We start from the raw sequence: 18,299 nt of genomic DNA on the forward strand, positions 1-18,299 counted from the left end.
AGTTTACATAGCTGAATTATTTCAGCTAGCAGCCAAGGCTTACATCCACAGAAAAACATTCATTACATTTCCTACTGGTACGAAAATACGTATTCTATCATGGTTACCTTGAACGGACAAGACAAGAAGGGTAGTAGCACTGGAACAGGTTATCCAGAGAGGCTGTGGAATCTCCACCCTTGGATGTTTTCAAGACTCAGCTAGACAAAACTATGGCTGACCTGATCTAATGTTGGCAATAGTCCCACATCACACACAAGGCTGGACTAGATGACCTCCAGGGATCCCTTCAAATCAACATTTTTATGATTTTAAGTATTTTACCTGAGCAATGAACACCACATGCTTTCCACTGAATTTCTTCTCCAGCTCACGAACTAGCCGCACCTGAATCTTCTGGAAAGATTTTAGCTGAGGAACTGGTACGAAGATAATGATGGCTTTTCTGCCACCACCCACTTCAATTTCCTGAAACAGAAGTAGAAGCTAACATTATCTTGGGGTCAAGAAGCAACGTTTGGTTTGATCACGACTCCTCTGAACACAAACATTTGATAGTCTTGCTTACAACTTTGGGAAAGAAAAAAAAAAAAAAAGGAGAGAGCAGCACCTGTTTTAATGAATTTAAGAGCAAGCATTAAACAGAAAAACCTCTGTCAGAGCACTTGTTCTGCTGTAAGAGAGTGACTGGGCAAGCAATCTCACCACTCCTTGCAGGGTCACATCTTCTGAACAGCAAAGCTCATTCTTTCTGCAGGTTGGGACTCAGATGCCAGAATCCCAACTATACTGAATGTTTACCATCACATCTGCAGTGGCACTTACATGCTGATAGGAAGTTTCACAAATTCCTAATGCAGACTCTAGACAAAGTTTACAGTAATAAATCCCTTATTTTTGAGCTACTACTTGATGGAAATCATCTTCTGTCCATCACTTGCCAAGGCCTGTATCACTACTCAAAACACTTCCCTCCCCTCCAAATGCCGACAGGTTTACATCACATCAACATGGATTACTTTTCCCCTGGTTTGTTTCTCCAACAGTTGATCAAAACCAAATAAGTTTGTACAGGCTTAAAAGGCTCTTGTCCCATGAACCTAACCACAGGGACATCCTCATTCTCCAACAGAACAGAAAGCTGAACTGTTTTTCCACCAGCTACGTTCCCACACAAGCTAACTCACATGCCCATCCATAGGAGATTTCTCACAACTAAAACTAAGTAGCTAAGTAAACAACAAAGACATTTTAAAAACTCCTCACTGAGGACAGTACGCATTGCTGTACTTCGGCAGCGAAGCAATTCTTCTGAAGGCCCCTGAACTCATTTATCAAGCTGACTTCTGCATTTCGAGATTCTTTAATTTAACTCTAAGCACTCATGCATCTGCATGTGTGTACACACTGGTGGACCTGGGCACAAATCAAAAAGCAACCTACTTAAGTTTTTGGTGACAGCAAACAGCTTCAGAAGTTAAATCTAGTCTCCAAGACTGATAAAAATCTAGAAGTAATTTTCTTCCTCCTTTTCCACTAATTTTCTTCTTCCTTTTCTTCCTTAAACTTATAAACAGGCTAACCTACGCGATCAAGTCAGTTTATTACCTCGATCCACCTCTTATCTATTACTCGATACTTAAAAAGAGGATTTACAACTGATTTTACAAATAGTACTACAGTCTACATTCCTGACAAAGATTCTGCAATGCCTACATTGCCAGCCAATATCCACACACAGACAATCTCAAGCCCGATTCGCAGAGACAAAAAGTAGAACCACCATTTTTAAACACGTTTGTTTAAAACACTGAACTGCCATTTGAGTTTTTACAATGACTTTTCAGTCTAGTTTATTAAAAAAATAACTGTTATGAAATCCTACCTGTTAACAGCAAATACCAGAAGATAAATCACAACAGCATATGGGGAAACAATCACAGGCCATAACAAACAACTAAAGACACCATTCAAATAGTATGTTAACATTCACAAAAATTAAACACACACACAGCAAGTCAGTGAGAAAGTCTTTGTGGAGAAGGTCTGTCCTACCTTAGCTGCTGTGATGTTCAACTCCCGCAGCTGAGCCTTTAAGTCAGAGTTCATTTCCAGCTCCAGCAGAGCCTAGGGAAGTGAAGTTGCAGAATAATCCATTACATACAGCTCAATTCATAAGAACTCCTGAGATCAAAGTCTGTCCACACTGCCAGAGAATAGCTATATAGTTTTTACCAGAGTCAACAAAGATTTAACTTCCTGTCAGTCACACTGACACATGCAACAAGTTCAACTGGTGGGAACACAGGCTGACTTCCCCAGTTCCTCAGTAAAACTAGGAAAAAATACACATTTACACAGCACCACCCTCAAAGTTTAAGCTCTAGACAACTGTCACAACACTGTCTCCATAATGTGCAGTTACCAAGCAGCAGAAAGAAAAGACACATACCTGGGATATACCAGACTCGAACTCATCTGGCTTCTCGCCATTAGGCTTCACAATCTTTGCGCTAGAGCTGAACATGGCCTTTCTGCAAGGCAAAACAACATCTCAGTTGTCACCCGCAACATGTCTTCTGCTACACACGCAGCGAGACGCTGCAATCCGGCTACTCAGCCACACGCTTCAAAGCGAAGCCAGGGAGAGCCCATGGGCCCCAGCACAGCGCTCCAGGAGGTGCCGACCACAGCACGGGAGCGCCGTCCCGGGGAACGCGGGGCCTTGCCCAGCGCGGCGCTGCGAGGCCCCGGGGGCACCGGGGAGGCTGCCCGGCCGCTCCCAGAGCCCCACGTGCCGCCGGGCAGGCAGTCTGTCCCGGCTCCCGGGGCTCCGCGCCCGGCCCCGGCCCTCTCCTCCCGCCCGGCAGCTGCTGCCCCGCCGCAGCGGCCTCCCTCGGGGCGCCGCCGGGGGAGGACGGAGGAGAACCCCGCCGGTTCCCCTCCCCCAGCACCGGGCGCCCCGGCGACCATCGGGCCTCGGGCAGGCGGTAATCGGGGGCATCCCCACCCCGGGCTGCCGCGGGGAGCGCCGCTGGGCGCCCGGCCCCGTATTGCGGCGGCCGCGGGGGAAAAGGCGGCACCGCCACCGAGGCCCGCGCAGGGCCCGACACCCACCTCTCTCAGCGCCGGCCTGGGAAAAGGGAGAGCTCTCGCGAGCGCGGCTCAGATCGCGGCCCGGGAAGGCGCTCGCCCCGCCCACGCAGCGCTGAAGCCAGACCAGGAAGAAGGGCAGAACAGATACCCGCGTGCACCGCGAGCCGACGGCCACTTCCGCCAGAGGGAAGCCGGAATAGATGCTCAGAGTCCTGGCGTGGCGCCGGCCGATGAGGTCATCACCAGCTGCTGGGCGGGCGGGGAAGGGGCAGAAGCTGCAGTCCGGCACATGCGCAGTGCGGGTGGCAGTTGCTGGTGCGAGCTGCTGTGAGGCGCGGGCTCGTTTCCCGCCTCTCTCCCTGTCCCAAGGCTGCTCTCCCTGCCGCGGTGAGGGATGGAGAGGAAGAAGAGTCCCTCGCGGTTATGCCAAGCCTTCGCCGCCACTTGCTTCTCCATGGGCCCGGGCGGCGTGAGGCGGCCCCCGCCAGCTCGCTGGCCTCAGGGGCTCCCGGCCGCTCCGCTCAGGCCGAAGTTCTGGAGCTCTGGCTGCAGCCGTGAATAGTCACTGGGATCTCGGCCGTGGCAGTGCGGCTCGGTTTGCTCCAGCAATGGCAGGGCCCGCAGGTTGAGTACGTGTCTGCCTTTCTGTGGAGCGCCTCACCCGCGTCAGGTGCTGTGCAAAACAGCAGCAGCCACCGGCTTTTTCCTTCCCTCTCTGTTTCATCTCCACATTAATTTAGTGGGCCGAGAGTTCACCTGTGATGTTCATTCAGCCTTTTCAAGGTAGAAGAGACCTGCCGGAGCAGTGTGTGGCATAAAGTCACCCGTGACCTGCGGCAAGGTGTTGTGCTGGAGAGACACAGCCAAAACCATGCCAGGGAGCATTCTGACAACCAGAGAGATGGGCAATCCTGTGCCAGCTCCGATCTGTGCCATGAGCTCCCAGTTGCTTCTGCTGACACATCACAGTGATCATAGTTACTAAACTGTCATTAGAGTAGAAATAACACACGAGTCTTCAGCTGTGTTCAGGTGCAAACTCAAGGTATGGGACCCCTGAGCTCTACTTACTCTCTTATCACTGGAAGCACTTTATTATATATTGTGCTATTATATAACAAAGAAGACAGTATTAATACTAAAGTTGCATGCTGATTAAAAAAAAAAAAAAAAAAGAAAAGCTGTACTCTAGTTACAAAAGAAGTCACTTGCATGTTGATTCAGGTGAAAGTGCCCGGCTGTGCATGTGAAGTGGAGCTAAAACTTTGCCTTGACAAAAAGTCCCCACCTTGATGTTTCCCTGTTGGCTAATTTAGAGAGGTTCCCTGCTCAAGCGGAAGTCCCACTCAGAGGCAGGTGTGCAGCTCTTGGCACACACTGTCCGGAGAGGTTAGACACAGAAACACAGTTCAGAGCTCTGGTTCTGTGCTCAGATTCCCCCAGTAACCCTAACGGCAGCCAATTTAACTTGTAATACCACATTCACTGTTACTATGTAATAGTGTGTGTAAAGCCTGTTACTTTAAAAAAATCCAGTAGTGGAGTAACAGGCTCCTACTGTAAGCAAAAAACTGACAGGGACACACCCTTACCCCAATTTAAACAACTTTAGTGTCTGCAGAAGGCAGCCTGTCATGTTTTCTAATTTTTGTGGGCTTTTTGGTAAATTTATGATAGCCAGAAAAGCAGATTGTTCAGCTCCTATTTTTCTCCCAAGTCACTCTTCTTTCCTTGCATGTATTCAAGGAATGGGAAAAACTGCCCAGTTCATACTGATGTCCAGGATTAGTATTTATAGAGATTAGAAATTATCTAAACAGTGATGAGGATCTGATTGAAGAGTAAAAAAAGAAAGATAACAAGTAATCATCTCAGCAGTCCAGTAGTCCACATTCAGTTTATACTATGAAATTGTCTACGAGAGAAAGGAGGTATACAGATGGATGAAAATTGGACTGTTCAGAGCAGTAATGAAGAAATAAAGATGCAACGTGACTACCTACAGCTTCCCATCCCCATGCTATTAGTGCTACCAAATAGCCCGGGATGCTACATTAGAGCAATGAGAGAAGATGGTGTACAGAGTTTCCTTTCTAACACCAACCGTGCATTAGAGGAAGGACGCAGAGTGTTGAGGTCTGTGTGGGCTTTACCCAGTCAATTATGCTTGGTATCCAAAGCACCTGACAGGTTTTCACGAATCATTGTAGAAATGTGGTCTTCAAAAGAAGTTATGTCACTACAAAGTGGTGGAATTAATGAGGTTTTCATGCTGTGCAGACTCAGAAGAGGCAGGGTGAAGAAGTGGAAAGAATAAGTTAGTCAGGTGTGTTACAGAAGTATCCCAGCAGCATTAGGACAAGGTGTCATGATGCCATGAATAACGTGATTTAATATAAGGGAAGAAACAGAGACAGAGGGCAAGACTTGTCAGTGTCATAGCTAACTCTAGAATTGGAGGCAAAACCGAGTCTATTACTAGTTCACTTCTCTGAAAGAGGCTTGTATAACCACAGCAAAGCTTCAGAGCTCATGGGTGGGCTGTTCCTCTAAGTGTCCACTGAAGACTGTGATGACGTGAGAGGATTACTGCTTTGCAGCTTCACTGACACATTGTTTTACACAGTTCTAAGAAGGAAGATAAAACACCTCCTTTTCCTGTTTTATATTTTTAATCAAGGTAATGAGATGCAATATAACTTACACTTGCAGGGTATGCTAGATAAAGTGACAGCCTAGTGACCCACCTACTTAAAAGCCCAGTTTTAAATAGGAAACACTTGATTCAGGTCACATAAAATCTTGCTTCAAAAGCTTATGTAGGGAGCCACATTATGATTAAACAAGTTTCAAGCTAAAATATTTATCAAAGAAGATTAAAATGCTTAGCTAATGTGTACATTACATGCATTAATGTAGGACAAAGTAATCAGCTAACATTTACAGTGAGTTTGAGTAAAAATGCCCTACAGACACGTCCTTACTTAGGTGATGAGTGTATTTTTTGTATACATATATTAAGTCCTATTTTTTTTCTGCAGACTGTCAGTTATAAATACAGAAATGGCTGTCAAGAAAATATGTTAATAAATTAATAAACAAGTTTGGGTTCTAGTGGGTCGGGAAACACAGGACCAGTAAAACACAGGGCAGTAAAACAGCTGAATTTATAGTGCAATGTGTTAAGAGGAGCGCTGACTATCAGGCCATGGCTCAATGACCACTCTCATTCAACATGGTGACACCACGTTTCCAGCAAAACAAGGGGACTTGCTCTCCTCTCTTTAGCCGCTTATTCTCAACACCTCAGCTGTGGTTGCACAAGCACTCGTGCAAGCTTTGGTTTGCCAAAAAATGGCTAGATTTGTATATCAGAATATTTTACAGTGGCTACACAGGGTTACCATGTGTAAACTGTGGCATTGATTACAAGTGCTAAATCATTTGTGAAACCCACTTTAAAGTCCTATCCATATATGCATTTACATTATTCTGTATTCAGATGAGGAGATATTTTGCGACTGGACCCTTCAGCTTTCCAAGTGGGGACTAAATGGCTCACTTCTTGGTGAGTCTTCACACTCGCTTCACAAAACTGTGGGTTACAGAGCCTGAAATGTCCTCTCTGTCCCGGGCTGACTGAAAAACACCACAAATCCACTAGTGCTACAGCAACCAGTGGGCAAGTACCATGAAGGAGGCCCAGGTGTTGCTTAGCCTAGCTGTGCTAAAATGCCAGCTGTCACATGAGGAAAGGGACCTGTCTGTCCTTCCACTGCAGCACAACAGTAAGGAAAAATCGGCAATAGAGGTGCAGCAGTAAAGTTGGGGCTCACTGATCACACACAGCCTCAGTTTTACCAGCTGGGAGAAGAAGCAATGAAGGTAATGTGTGTGATACTCAGTGAACTTCAATATATATTTTTTTTTCCCCAGTTTGAATCTGAGTTCTGCATATTGGTCATGGCAGCAGGAGAGTTACTGTTCAGTCTTTGCATGTAAATTGGATGTATGAATCTGTCTGTTCAACCACAGAATTACTGAGCATAGCAGAAGGTCTTTTCTTTTCCCATCAGTTACTGCTCGTTGCTCCTTTATTATGTCTTGCCCAAAGAAGACGACGAGTAATATAAATGTGTAAACCTGTAAGGAATAAGAAATCTATCTGCTACAGAAAACCATAATTAAAAGAATAGCTAACCAAGAGCAATAAAAAAAAAATCACAGGCAGGAAGTAGTGAAAAGTCCAAGAGCCTCAGTGGAAAACCTTTACAGAGATAATTAATGTAAATAATCTTGACCTGAGAAAATTATATGTAAGCATTCTGTAAGTAAGAATAATATGAAGTCTCATGCATATGTTGAAAGAAGCAAGAAAAGATGTGGTAATTATGATACAACCCTGACCAAATTGTTTCCGTATTCTACCAAGGCCTGTCAAATGCAAGAGCTCTTTGGTTTTGTTTTTTTTTGTTCCTCAAAGAGAGGTGTCATCTAACTGATAAACACAGTGATGTTGAGCCTGCCACTGCTTTTGCAATGGAAGGCAAAATTAACGTCAGTTTTTCACATCCTTGACATTTTACTACGCCACCCTTCTAAATCCAGCTACAATGCTCTATGGCTCTGGCATCTTGAGGTGGGGTTTGTGGTAATACATCCGGATTAGAGCTACAGGAAAAACCCAGCAGCTGAAAACACAGCAGCATGCACACATTGGGTGTTTCTGGGGGCAGTCATACCCGTACCCTCATCTTCCGTGCTTTGATCTCAGTGGCAGCTCAGCTGAGGCACTGAATTTAACACACACCCAGATCTCCCAGCTTTGGTCTCCATGTACTTTACACTCCAGATATGAGGACCTGTGACAGCAGGTTGCAGCTGGCAACAGTGAGAGTTTTAACCTGCGTGTTCAAGGTGGTTCTCATTACCTCAGAGGCCATCAGGGCACAGGGCTCAGCTGGAACATGCTGACCCAGAGCCCTTGATTTAAATAGGAGGATGAGAACCAGTGTAATGACCTTCTCCAGCTCTAGAGCTTTGAGCGTACCCAACACGTTGATGCTTGTGCCATGTTTCCGTCACAGTCGTCCCTCCGGTGCTTGTCAGGAGGAAGGAAGTGGGGACTATGCAGCAGCTTGTAGGGACAGTCACTCCCAGGCGGTGCACCCTTTGTTTTAACGACTCGTTAGGGTCCTGGAGGCTGCCGGAGTTGGTTGCAGGACTGGGACCATGATTTGGGTGGTCAAGAGGGAGCTTCAGCTGGGGGCACCTGTGGGGTTCCATTTGTTCTGTAATAACTGGGGCCTTCAGAATGAGCCGTTGGTGCAAACAGCTGTGACCTCACACATCTCGTGCCCTCCCCAAAACAAAAGCTGGTTTTGTTTGGGCTTTTAAAATACAATTGTTATGGGGGCGGAACAAAAGCAAACAAAATAGAAAAATAAAAAAAACCACCTCCTAAGCCCTGGGCTCTTCCAGTAAGTTTGGCCTCTCTCGTGGTCCGTAGGGCGCCCTCTCTTCCGTCACTCCGCCGCGCATGCGCACGCAGGGGCGGGCGGGCGGCGGCGCGGGGTGCGGTGGCCGGGCCCGCGGGGCGGGCGCGCGGATGGGGGCGGCGCTGCGCCATGTTGCGGTGGCTCGTGGCGGTGCTCAGTCACTCCTGCTTCGTCTCCAGAGGCCACGGCATGTTCTACGCCGTGCGCAGCGGCCGGCGGACCGGCGTCTTCCGCACCTGGTAAGGGCCGCGGCCGGGGCAGCGCGGGGAGCCGCCGCGGGCCGGCCCAGCCTCACCCCCGCCCGCTGCGTTGCAGGGCGGAGTGCCAGGAGCAGGTGAACAGGTTCCCCTCCGCCAGCTTTAAGAAGTTCGCCACCGAGACGGACGCCTGGGCCTTCGTGCGCGCCGGCCTCCCGGGGCAGCAGCAGCCGCAGCCGCAGCCCGAACCCGCAGGTAGCGCGTCCTGCCCTCGCCTCCGGCTGCCCGGGGCGGGAGGGCGGCCCCCGGGGAGGGCGGGGAGGGAGGCCGGGAGGGCGGCCGTGCTGCGCATTGGCACATCTCGCCTGGAGGGTGCACGGCGCCTGTGTAAACAGGGCGGCTTCTGTTTCTCCTCCTCCTTACCCTACAGTGGGCGGGAGGGCGGGTGCCGCGGTGGCCCTGCAGACACGGAGGTGGATGTGGCTGTGCCGTGCAAGTATTGCTGTAGGTGCTTGGAGAACGTTGCCTGTACCATGCCCGTTTTAAGGGCCGTTACGTGTGTGTCTCCACTTTGGTTCGACCTAGGATAAAGAGTGACTGGTGTACACTGTAATATTTTTTGCGTAATAGCTTGGGGGGGGTCAGTTTGACAGACTAGCATTGCTAGTGAGTTTAACAGACTGGCATTGCTAATGAATGAAATGTTGGCCTTTAGAAACAGTTGTTTCAAATAAAATTTTATCGTAGTTGAACTTGGTGTTGTGTTTTGTTTTGGTGTGGTTGGTTTTTTGTTTTGTTTTCTTTTTATGGAAGAGGCACATGGTCCTTCAGCTGTAAGGCAGGAAAATGGTAGCCAGAGGGAGGAACCAGAATTAAACGTCTTGTGTTGCAATGCCTGCAAAAGGCCGTATGAACAGCCTGCAAACGAAGACCACATTGCAAAGCGTGTAAAACACAATGAAGTATACTCAGCGCCAACAGTCAGTGAAGATAAATTTTCATATATGGGTAAGCTCTTTTGTTATTCTTGTAATTCCTTTGAGTTTCATAACTAAAAATTGTAATTATTAGAAAGATATTTACAGAGGCTTCTGTATGGCAGCATAGAGCCCAGCATAACGTTGTTTCTTTTTAAAATGGAAATGTGAGCCATGATATATTTGTTCACATTGTTTTTCAGTGTAATGTTAATGTGCTTTAATGGGTATCAATTTATAGATTAATCTGGTCACTATACACGTGATTTTATGTGTCTCTAGATTACAGACTATTTAAATACAGATGTTACTAGGAAGTTTCAATGTTGACTGAAGAAGGTGGGAACTGTAGTGAGAACATGGAACATGGGGCAGAAATGTTTCCTGAGGCTGACTGTTTTGGGAGCAGTGAGGGTGTGATGCTGCAGTGGGACTTCTGGTGTTCTGCATTTACATGGCTTCTGTAGTTAACTTTTTGAAAGGCTCTCTGGGAAGGAGGTTTTGGGGATTAGACTGTTGGCAGACACTTCTTTTTGGTTAAAGAGCCTACGTCCTTGAAGGAGCGCTTGAACTTCTGCTTTTGGTAATTCGTTTGTAGGTGACTTTGCAGTCGTTTATACAGATGGTTGTTGCTCAGGTAATGGACGTAATAGGGCACGTGCTGGTATAGGTGTCTACTGGGGACCAGGCCACCCTTTGTAAGTAACTGGATGGATTCATTTGTTTGGGGGGGTGTTTTTTAATATATACTATTGTTTGTTTTGTGTGTGATGTACAATACCAGCCTTCTTTTGAATATGAAACCCTGCTAGTGAGACTCAAAATGACAGTGCTATGAGACTAGTGAGTTACTGAGAGGAAAAGAGAAAGCAGTGTCTCTAGAAGGTAAAAATATGGGGAAAATCAGCTGGAAATAATATTTTTATGGACTGTAACTATAATTTAAGTAATGCAGGAAGTCTTAAAATAGGTGTAGGTGTGCACACAAGACAACAAATATAACTGCATATTGGTGGCAAGGCCAAATATGAAGGTTACACTATGTAGGTGAAAGTTAGAGCTAAAATATCTATTTATCCTACTTTATAAAAAGAAAATGAGCTATCTTTTATTTTTCTTGTACATAGTCATTATACACCATTCTGAGTATTTGAGGTAACTAATCTACTATGATTCCTTGGACACAGAAATACCAGTGAAAGACTTCCTGGGCGGCAGACTAATCAAAGAGCAGAAATACATGTAAGTAGTAAATGTCCTAAAATGCTTCTGCATGTAGAGTTTAGTAGCTCAGTCATGACTATTTCGACTCTGGCCTTGAGAAAGCAGTAATGGAGATATGGGGGAAGTACACAAAATATCAGGAGTTATGACTTTAAACAAATAATTCTTTTTAAGTCTCTTTATTGGTTTTGAACAAGGTAATTCACCGTGAGAATCCCATAATATCATTAGGCCAAGCACAGCTGTTTAAAACAGCCTTGCATTAGGAAGGGTTGATTCTCTAATCTGTGTAGTATCCCTTGAAGTTTTCATGTGCACATCTCAGAGCCTGGGGTGAGGGCTGCTGAGTAGCAGTTAAGAGGAGAATCGGCTTCTTATTATGATAGGATTAGAGTATCATATTCCTTAGATAAATATAACAGTTGTAGGCTATCGGGAGTAACTGCTGCTACTTCTGAAGTAAGCTTCTGTTGTCAACAGCAGATTTGGTCTTCCCTTCTCACCTCATGTTGATTCTGGTACTGCTGCTATCCTGCACTATGTGTTTGGAGAGAAACAGGGAATCGATCTGCTTAAAAACTACAGGAAGCTCATGTTAGTGAAGGACAAACAGAGGTGATGGTGGTGTGCCAGGGGTCAAACTTGTCACTGAAGAGCTTTTCAGCTTTACATCTAGACCCAGCCATTTCTCCCTCTTATAATATTTCATAGCACCAAAAAAACCCCCAACCATTTAGGGGTTCCAGATTGTTGGAATTGGTATGAATCCTTCCTCCTCAAAGTTATGGAGAAAATGTCTAAAACTTGGTGTGCAGTTAATAGAGGCTTTGATGGAGAACTGGGTGGAGAGCTGCTCCTGCAGTATAGAATTGGGTATCCGAATGGTTGTGGGGTTTTTTACTAGTGAAACTTAAGTGGCTCCCTGTTTGCTCAATTCATTAAGTGGTTATCTGCATGCATAATTTTGGGAACCTCTGCTCTAAAGCATATTGATACTCACTGATGGAGAGATTGCAGTAATATTCTTCGCAGTTCTGTGCTAGCATTGGGTACTTTGGTATTTTAGTTGCATGTGTTCAAAATCATGTTCTGAACTGTGATTCTGTTGAAATGTTCTTAAGGCAGCCTGCAAAGCAATAGAGCAAGCAAAGAGTCAAAACATCAAGAAACTAATTATCTACACTGATAGCAAGTTCACTATTAATGGTAAGTTAATGATTTTAGTTTTCCTGATTCTTAAATACACTGTATGCGATGTTGTTACATAAGGCCCAGAGAACATATTGAGGCCTGGGGAGCGGGTTTTAGTCACTGGGTCTGTTCAGCATGGAAGAGACTGAGGGGAGACTGCACAGTGGCTACAGCTTCCTCACAAGGGGAGGAGGAGGGCAGGCGCCGAACTCTTCTCTCTGGTGGCCAATGACAGAACCTGAGGGAATGGCAGGAAGATGTGCCAAGGGAGATTTAGGTTGGACATTAGGAAAAGGTTCTTCACCCAGAGGGTGCTGGAGCACTGGAACAGGCTCCCCAGGGAGGTGTCACGGCCCCAAGCCTGGCAGTGTTGACAAAGCGATTGGACAACACCCTCAGACACATGATGTGAACTGTGGAGTTGTCATATGCTGGGACGGGAGTTGGACTTGATGATTCTTGTGGGTCCCTTCCAGCACAGGACATTCTATGACTCTATAAGGAAGGGAATGCGTAACTTATTTCAATACTCATGACTGCTTGGGGAAAAGCTTCAGACTATCACAGGGATTACCTGCTAGAGACGAAGTGCCTATTAAAGAATGACAGAAGTAACTAAAGGACTTTTGTTTTAAGGCATTCAGTGTGACACAAAGTCTAGAAAAAATGCTGTTTGTGTGTATTCTGTTAAGGATGTGTGCAGGAAAGTACTCAGAAGCTGGTGTAGTGATCCCGTAGGGTTTGGTTTCATTTGTTTGGGTTGAAGAGGCTGGCTTAATACACAAAGGTGAAGGACATACAAGTTTCCTTACTTTTTACATATAGACTACACTTCCAAACTTTCAGGCTAGACTGGAAGACTAGTCATAGATTATATATGCTTTGTGCGTGTTTAAGGTTTCACTTTCATCCAAAGATGTGGAAAATTTAATTTTATTTCCTAGAAATGCCATGTGAAGCAGCAAGTAGGACTTAATTTCTGAATACTTCTTCCCCTTTCCCCCAGATCTTCATATCTTACTCCTGCGATAATTCTGAACTGCATGGGTATTTCTTTGGGTTTCAGAGTTTTACAAGAGAGTACATGTGTTAGCTATTTCCAGATCACTTTGAAAGTTTTTGGTTTTGGGTTTTTGGTGGTGTGTGGTTTGGTGTTTTTGTTTTGTTTTAAATAACAGTAAATGAAAATCTCCTGAAACTTTTGATTGAAGATTAAATGTTGCTCTTTCACACTTCAGTAGTGTGGTTTGGTTTTTGTTTGTGTGTGTTTTTGTTTTGTTTTGTTTTTTTCTTGAGGGGTGTGGGGAATGTGGGGAGATGTGAATACTTTCTTCTTAGGTTAATTTCCTATGCTTGATCACTAATGCTGAAAGTAGTTATTGGTTTCATGGCTTGTTATTAATGAAGCAAATAAATGGTTTGTATTGTTAAAAATCTGCATGTCTTTTCCTCCAAAGAAGTAATTCTGCTTTCCAGAAGCTCCCCCCTGATTTCTGAAAGTGGAGGAGTATGAAGGAAGAGCATCAGGGTTTTTTCGTTTTAGAAGTAAAATAAAACTTACCTTGAAAAACTCTGATGTCACCTTAAGTAGCAATACCCTCGAAAGGACAGAAGGCTACTGAGTAGGAACAAATGACATCTAGTCAAGGAAGGAGTTGCTGGAGCTGTCACGTGCTGCTTTTTTCAAATTCTGTTAGCTTGCATATGCATGGAATAGATTCTGTCCAGAAGTGAAAAGTGTCAACAACTAGTGCTCTGTCCTCCTGATTCTAGTTCGTAAGTTGAGGAAGGGACAATAAATGTTAGGAAACAAAGGAATTTTCCACTGCATCTCCCTAAGGATCATCTTGTAAGTCTTTCATTTGAGTAGCTTATTTTCCCAAAAATATTTTGGTATAGCATTTCCTATAGGAACAGAATATGTGTGGGGTTTTTTTTTGTGTGGTGGTTTTACTTAGAATGCCAGAAGTATTCTGGAAAAGGGAAGAATAAAAGGAAGAATCTCTACTCTTCAGGACTTGGTGTTGCGTGCTGATCTGTAGAACCCAACTGCATCATTTGTTGAAAGAAGCAAGTTGTTCAAAGCATTAAGGAGCAAAGAAACATCTTTGCAATTCTTTGCTTTCTAGGAGAAAGTCTATATTGTCTTGTCTGTGAAACTGGTGTTATGAAGAAAGAAAAGTTGTTGTGTGGAATAAAATTTCTGTTAAACTTAGGTATGAAACTCAAGTATGCGGGAGGATGATAAGAATCTGTAGGTGTAATGTCTTAGTCTGTTTGTTTTTGCTTGCAGTTTGCTCTTGTGTTTTAGGTCACTGAGGTGACCAGGTTCCATTCTTATTTAATCAGAGTTATTCTGTAAATATGTCTAGGAGTTATTTTTCAAAATACTAGAGGAGGAGGCTTGTGGTTAAGTACAAATGGTTTTTACGAGGTTTTGTGTGTAAGATGGGTGATTCTCTGTTTAGTTCAGGTCTATCTATCATTAAAACAGTAAGGATGTCTTACATTGTCGAGACCAGCAAAGATATATTTTAAAAAGTCCTTATCTAAGGAGTAATATAGTAGATTTTCTGACCAGAAAGGGATGGCTAGAATATTAAATCTCGTTCTGTAGCTATCTGCTTATGTGGTCCTTCTCTGAAGGATTCTGTTTAGTGTGCAGAAGCCATAAGACAGGTGGTCATCTGTGTTTCTCCTATGCTTGTGTGTCTCCTCAATTTGTCAAAACAATTAAAGCCATAGATTTGTTCTAGCTTACTGTACCATCAAGCAAATCCTTAGCTTCAGTTTATTGAAGTTTGTGTTATAATTTTGTGTGTAATGCATGTATAAGATTGTAGCCTTTAAATATCTGTTTGGGAAAACATGGTTGGGTAATTCAAGTAATAATGGAAAAATATAATCCTAAAAGACAGTAGTAGAGAACCAAACAAGAGTATCTTCTACCTCCAGTGTCTTCGCCTCAGACTTTGTATGGACTTAATGTCTGTTAAAAGGCTGTTTGCTCTGTCGTGATCCTTACTGGATACTTTCATAACATTTTTATGGTAATGCTCCCTTTGCATAGGTATTACAAGCTGGGTTGACAACTGGAAAACAAATGGCTGGAGAACAAGTTCAGGAGGAAGTGTAATAAATAAAGAAGATTTTGAAAGACTTGATAATCTATCAAAAGGCATAGAAATTCAGTGGGTAAGCATCTCATTTCTTGCACCTCATTTGTTATTTTTAATGACATCTTAAGCATGCTTCTTGCAAAAACTTACCAGTATGACTGTTAACTAAGAACTTTATAGAGCATAATATTATTTTACATCCATAGGTAAAACCATAAATACAGAGAAGTTGCTTGTTTTATTTAAAGCAAATGAGCAACATAACCTAGGCTATTGGAGCCAGTATTTCATTTATTAAAATGCTTGTTTATATTTGTTTGCTCTCTCTTGGTATTACTTAGAAAATGCCAGCAATAATTACTTTTACTTTGTTAGTACTGTTAGTAGATGAATTTATCTTGGAAATCTAAGCTAAAAACATAACTCTGTCTTTTTGAGTTGTGGCTCAATTTCTGGGTTTACTTTTCAGAACTCTTAAGATGCTGGTTTGTTGGTATAGCTCAATCATATGAATGTCTTCAAAGTAGAAAAACTGAGTATAACCCTGGATAAACTAACTCTAGTTTTCTGTACCTTAACTCTGTTTTTTTACAAGAAAACTGCACACAGAAAAGTCTTTAAAATACCAGCTTTTAAGATTTAAATTGCTTAGGTCTCAAGTAAAGAAGTAAACCAACTTCTGTACAGGTATTCGTGGTAGTGTGTGGGTTTTTTTTTTCTGTAACCTTTAACATCAGTGCTAAACATTGTAGGGTATACTTGCCCTCCCCTCCTTCTGAATTTTATTCTGATTGTGGCAGAAGAGTACTGATTCTAGAAATCAATCTCTGTAACATTGACTTTGTGGCTGCTAATGGCATATTTATTTGGCTTCTGTCCTTACTGTGTAGAAAACAGGGTGATGTAGATCTTCAATGTGCACTTTTTCTATGGGAAATCTGTTATGGATATTCTTCATGTTGTTCTGTGTTCCAGAGTTGACAACTCCAATTTAAAGGCTGAATAGATTTTATATAACTACTTTTGTTGTCTATTTAGAAGAAAAAAGTGTAAAAATTGAAAACTAAGACTCAAGTTCGGATGTCCTTAGAGTATTTGACATGATTTTAAAAAGATACGTTGTTGCTTTATACACACTTATTACATCTCAGTCTCTTAAATTTGGGAAGATGTTTTATTTCAGGAGGAGCAGTGCATGCAGGCACTTAATTACAGTGATCCACATGCTGAGGTGTGGTGTCCGCCACGGGCTGTGGTGTGGCTGTCTCCTCCCGTGTGGTCCTCCACGGGCTGCAGAGTGGCAGACCGCTTCACCATGGTCTTCTCTGCGGGCTGCAGAGGAATTTCTGCTCTGGCGCCTGGAGCACCTCTTCCTCTCCTTCTTCACAGACCTTGGTGTCTGCAGGGTTGTTTCTGTCACGGATTCTCACTCCTCTCTCTCACAGCTACTGTGCAGCTTTTTTGACCCTTTCTTAAATATGTTATCCCAGAGGAGCCACCAGCTTTGCTCATGGACTTAGCTCTATCCTGTGGTGGGTCTATTGTGGAGCTTGCTGGAACTGGCTGTTTCTGGTGTATGAGTACATCCTGGTGTCTTCTCACAGAGGTCACCCCTGCAGCCCCTGACCCAGTACCAAAACCTTGCCCTGTAAGCTTGATACCATCCTGTACACACTTCACACTTGTCCCCTCTCAGATCTTGGCAAATGGCAAGCTTGATTTTCTTCCTCTCTTTCCTCCACCACACTTTTCTACCCTTACTTCTGACAAGGTGAGGCTTAGGGGTGAAAGTGGTTTCAGTTACTAATTGAAGGATGGATAGTTAAGCCATCTGAAAACTGCGAGATTCTTTTCATACCCTATTTCTGTACCCGAAGTGAGTGCTGTAACCACCAAGGCTGTTAGTGGCGTAGAAGTCTCTGGATTTCTGGGAAAATACTAACTTTGTTTAAGCACTGAATGCAGAGGGGTTTTTCTCTGATCTCTGAAAGTGGGAATTTTGAGTTGGAGCTGTTCTTCGCATTTCTTAAAGGCTAGGTTAGGCAGTCCTTATCCAATTCACTACTTGCCAGAAAGGTGATTTTCAGAATTTTCCAGGAGTTTCCTAGAGTTAGGGAGGCTATGAACATTCCTGGGAAGAACACATAAGGACTAAATGTGAGGAGAGGGGCACTGAGGAGGTGCTACTATACTATGAGTGAAAGAGTGGTGCATGATCAAATTTCATGTATGTACTTTTTTTGGTGATTTCTTGCATATCTGAAGCTCCTATACTTTTGTCCTAACAGATGCACGTTCCCGGTCATGCTGGTTTCCAAGGCAATGAAGAAGCTGACAGACTAGCAAGAGAAGGAGCTAGTAAACAGAAATCCTGATGCGCTGGGACTAGAGACTGTTGCAGTGGGAGGAAAAGGACATCACAGTGACAACTTGAAATGCTATAATTGCTTTGGAGTTGAACTTTGAACTGTACTTCTTTCTGGTCTAAAGTGTTAAATATATACCAGGCTTCAGGGAGAAAAAACCCCACATGTGTTTTTCTGCAGCATTTGTTGTACAATTGAGTCAATATTTAGTTGATGATACAGGGTGTTTGCTTTTTCTCTATCTTACTGAAGGCCCGTGGTCAGTGTTTTTAGCTGTCTTATAGACTTCTGAATTCACTGTAAAGACGTCTGAAGAAGTAATATTAAATCTTAAGTCTTCTGTATTTTTTCTCTTAGTGAAATAAATTAATTTTTTTGTACAGAGGTATATATATTAACAGCCCAAAATAGTTGGGGGTGATGGAACTTCAGGGTTGGTTGGTTTGGTAAGAGGTCAGTGACCTAACATGGTGGTGTCCATTCATATGCTTTGTCATTCTGGCACTAGCAGTAGCCCCTGTGCAGGTGGGCTTGTAACACTCACCTGGGCCTCCCAGTATCAGTTACAGCAGCTGTAGTTTTCATTATAATGCTACTTCGCAAGGTATTGTGAAGAAACTAAAAAGCCAGG

At 43.9% G+C, this 18,299-nt stretch overlaps 2 protein-coding genes across 2 annotated transcripts in view; one reads left to right on the forward strand and one right to left on the reverse strand.

Moving 5' to 3' along the window:
• RPS7 (ribosomal protein S7) overlaps positions 1-18,299 on the reverse strand; it is a 488,774-nt gene that overhangs the window by 3,796 nt on the left and 466,679 nt on the right. The window contains exons 2-4 of the mRNA XM_065632794.1: positions 2,453-2,536; positions 2,056-2,127; positions 325-468 (exon numbers count right to left, since the gene is read on the reverse strand). Coding sequence (XP_065488866.1) covers positions 325-468; positions 2,056-2,127; positions 2,453-2,527 — 291 coding nt within the window. The 5' untranslated portion in view covers positions 2,528-2,536. The remainder of the gene's footprint in view (positions 1-324; positions 469-2,055; positions 2,128-2,452; positions 2,537-18,299) is intronic.
• Positions 8,657-18,012, forward strand: RNASEH1 (ribonuclease H1). The gene is made up of 8 exons (XM_065631521.1): positions 8,657-8,833; positions 8,910-9,046; positions 9,605-9,799; positions 10,367-10,466; positions 10,956-11,010; positions 12,114-12,198; positions 15,254-15,378; positions 17,591-18,012. The coding sequence occupies exons 1-8, from the start codon at positions 8,724-8,726 to the stop codon at positions 17,675-17,677; spliced, it is 894 nt and encodes a 297-aa protein (XP_065487593.1). The 5' UTR covers positions 8,657-8,723; the 3' UTR covers positions 17,678-18,012.

The sequence above is a fragment of the Caloenas nicobarica genome, chromosome 3 (genome assembly GCF_036013445.1).
Source record: "Caloenas nicobarica isolate bCalNic1 chromosome 3, bCalNic1.hap1, whole genome shotgun sequence".
Lineage (NCBI taxonomy): Eukaryota > Metazoa > Chordata > Aves > Columbiformes > Columbidae > Caloenas > Caloenas nicobarica.

What these genes read in the sequence shown, in the direction of transcription:
- RNASEH1 (XM_065631521.1), top strand. Translation starts at nt 8,724, where the DNA reads ATGTTGCGGTGGCTCGTGGCGGTGCTCAGTCACTCCTGCTTCGTCTCC. An exon ending in TAGCAAGTTCACTATTAATG is followed by an intron (nt 12,199 to 15,253) that starts GTAAGTTAATGA and finishes CCCTTTGCATAG; the next exon opens with GTATTACAAGCTGGGTTGAC. An exon ending in AAGGCATAGAAATTCAGTGG is followed by an intron (nt 15,379 to 17,590) that starts GTAAGCATCTCA and finishes TTGTCCTAACAG; the next exon opens with ATGCACGTTCCCGGTCATGC.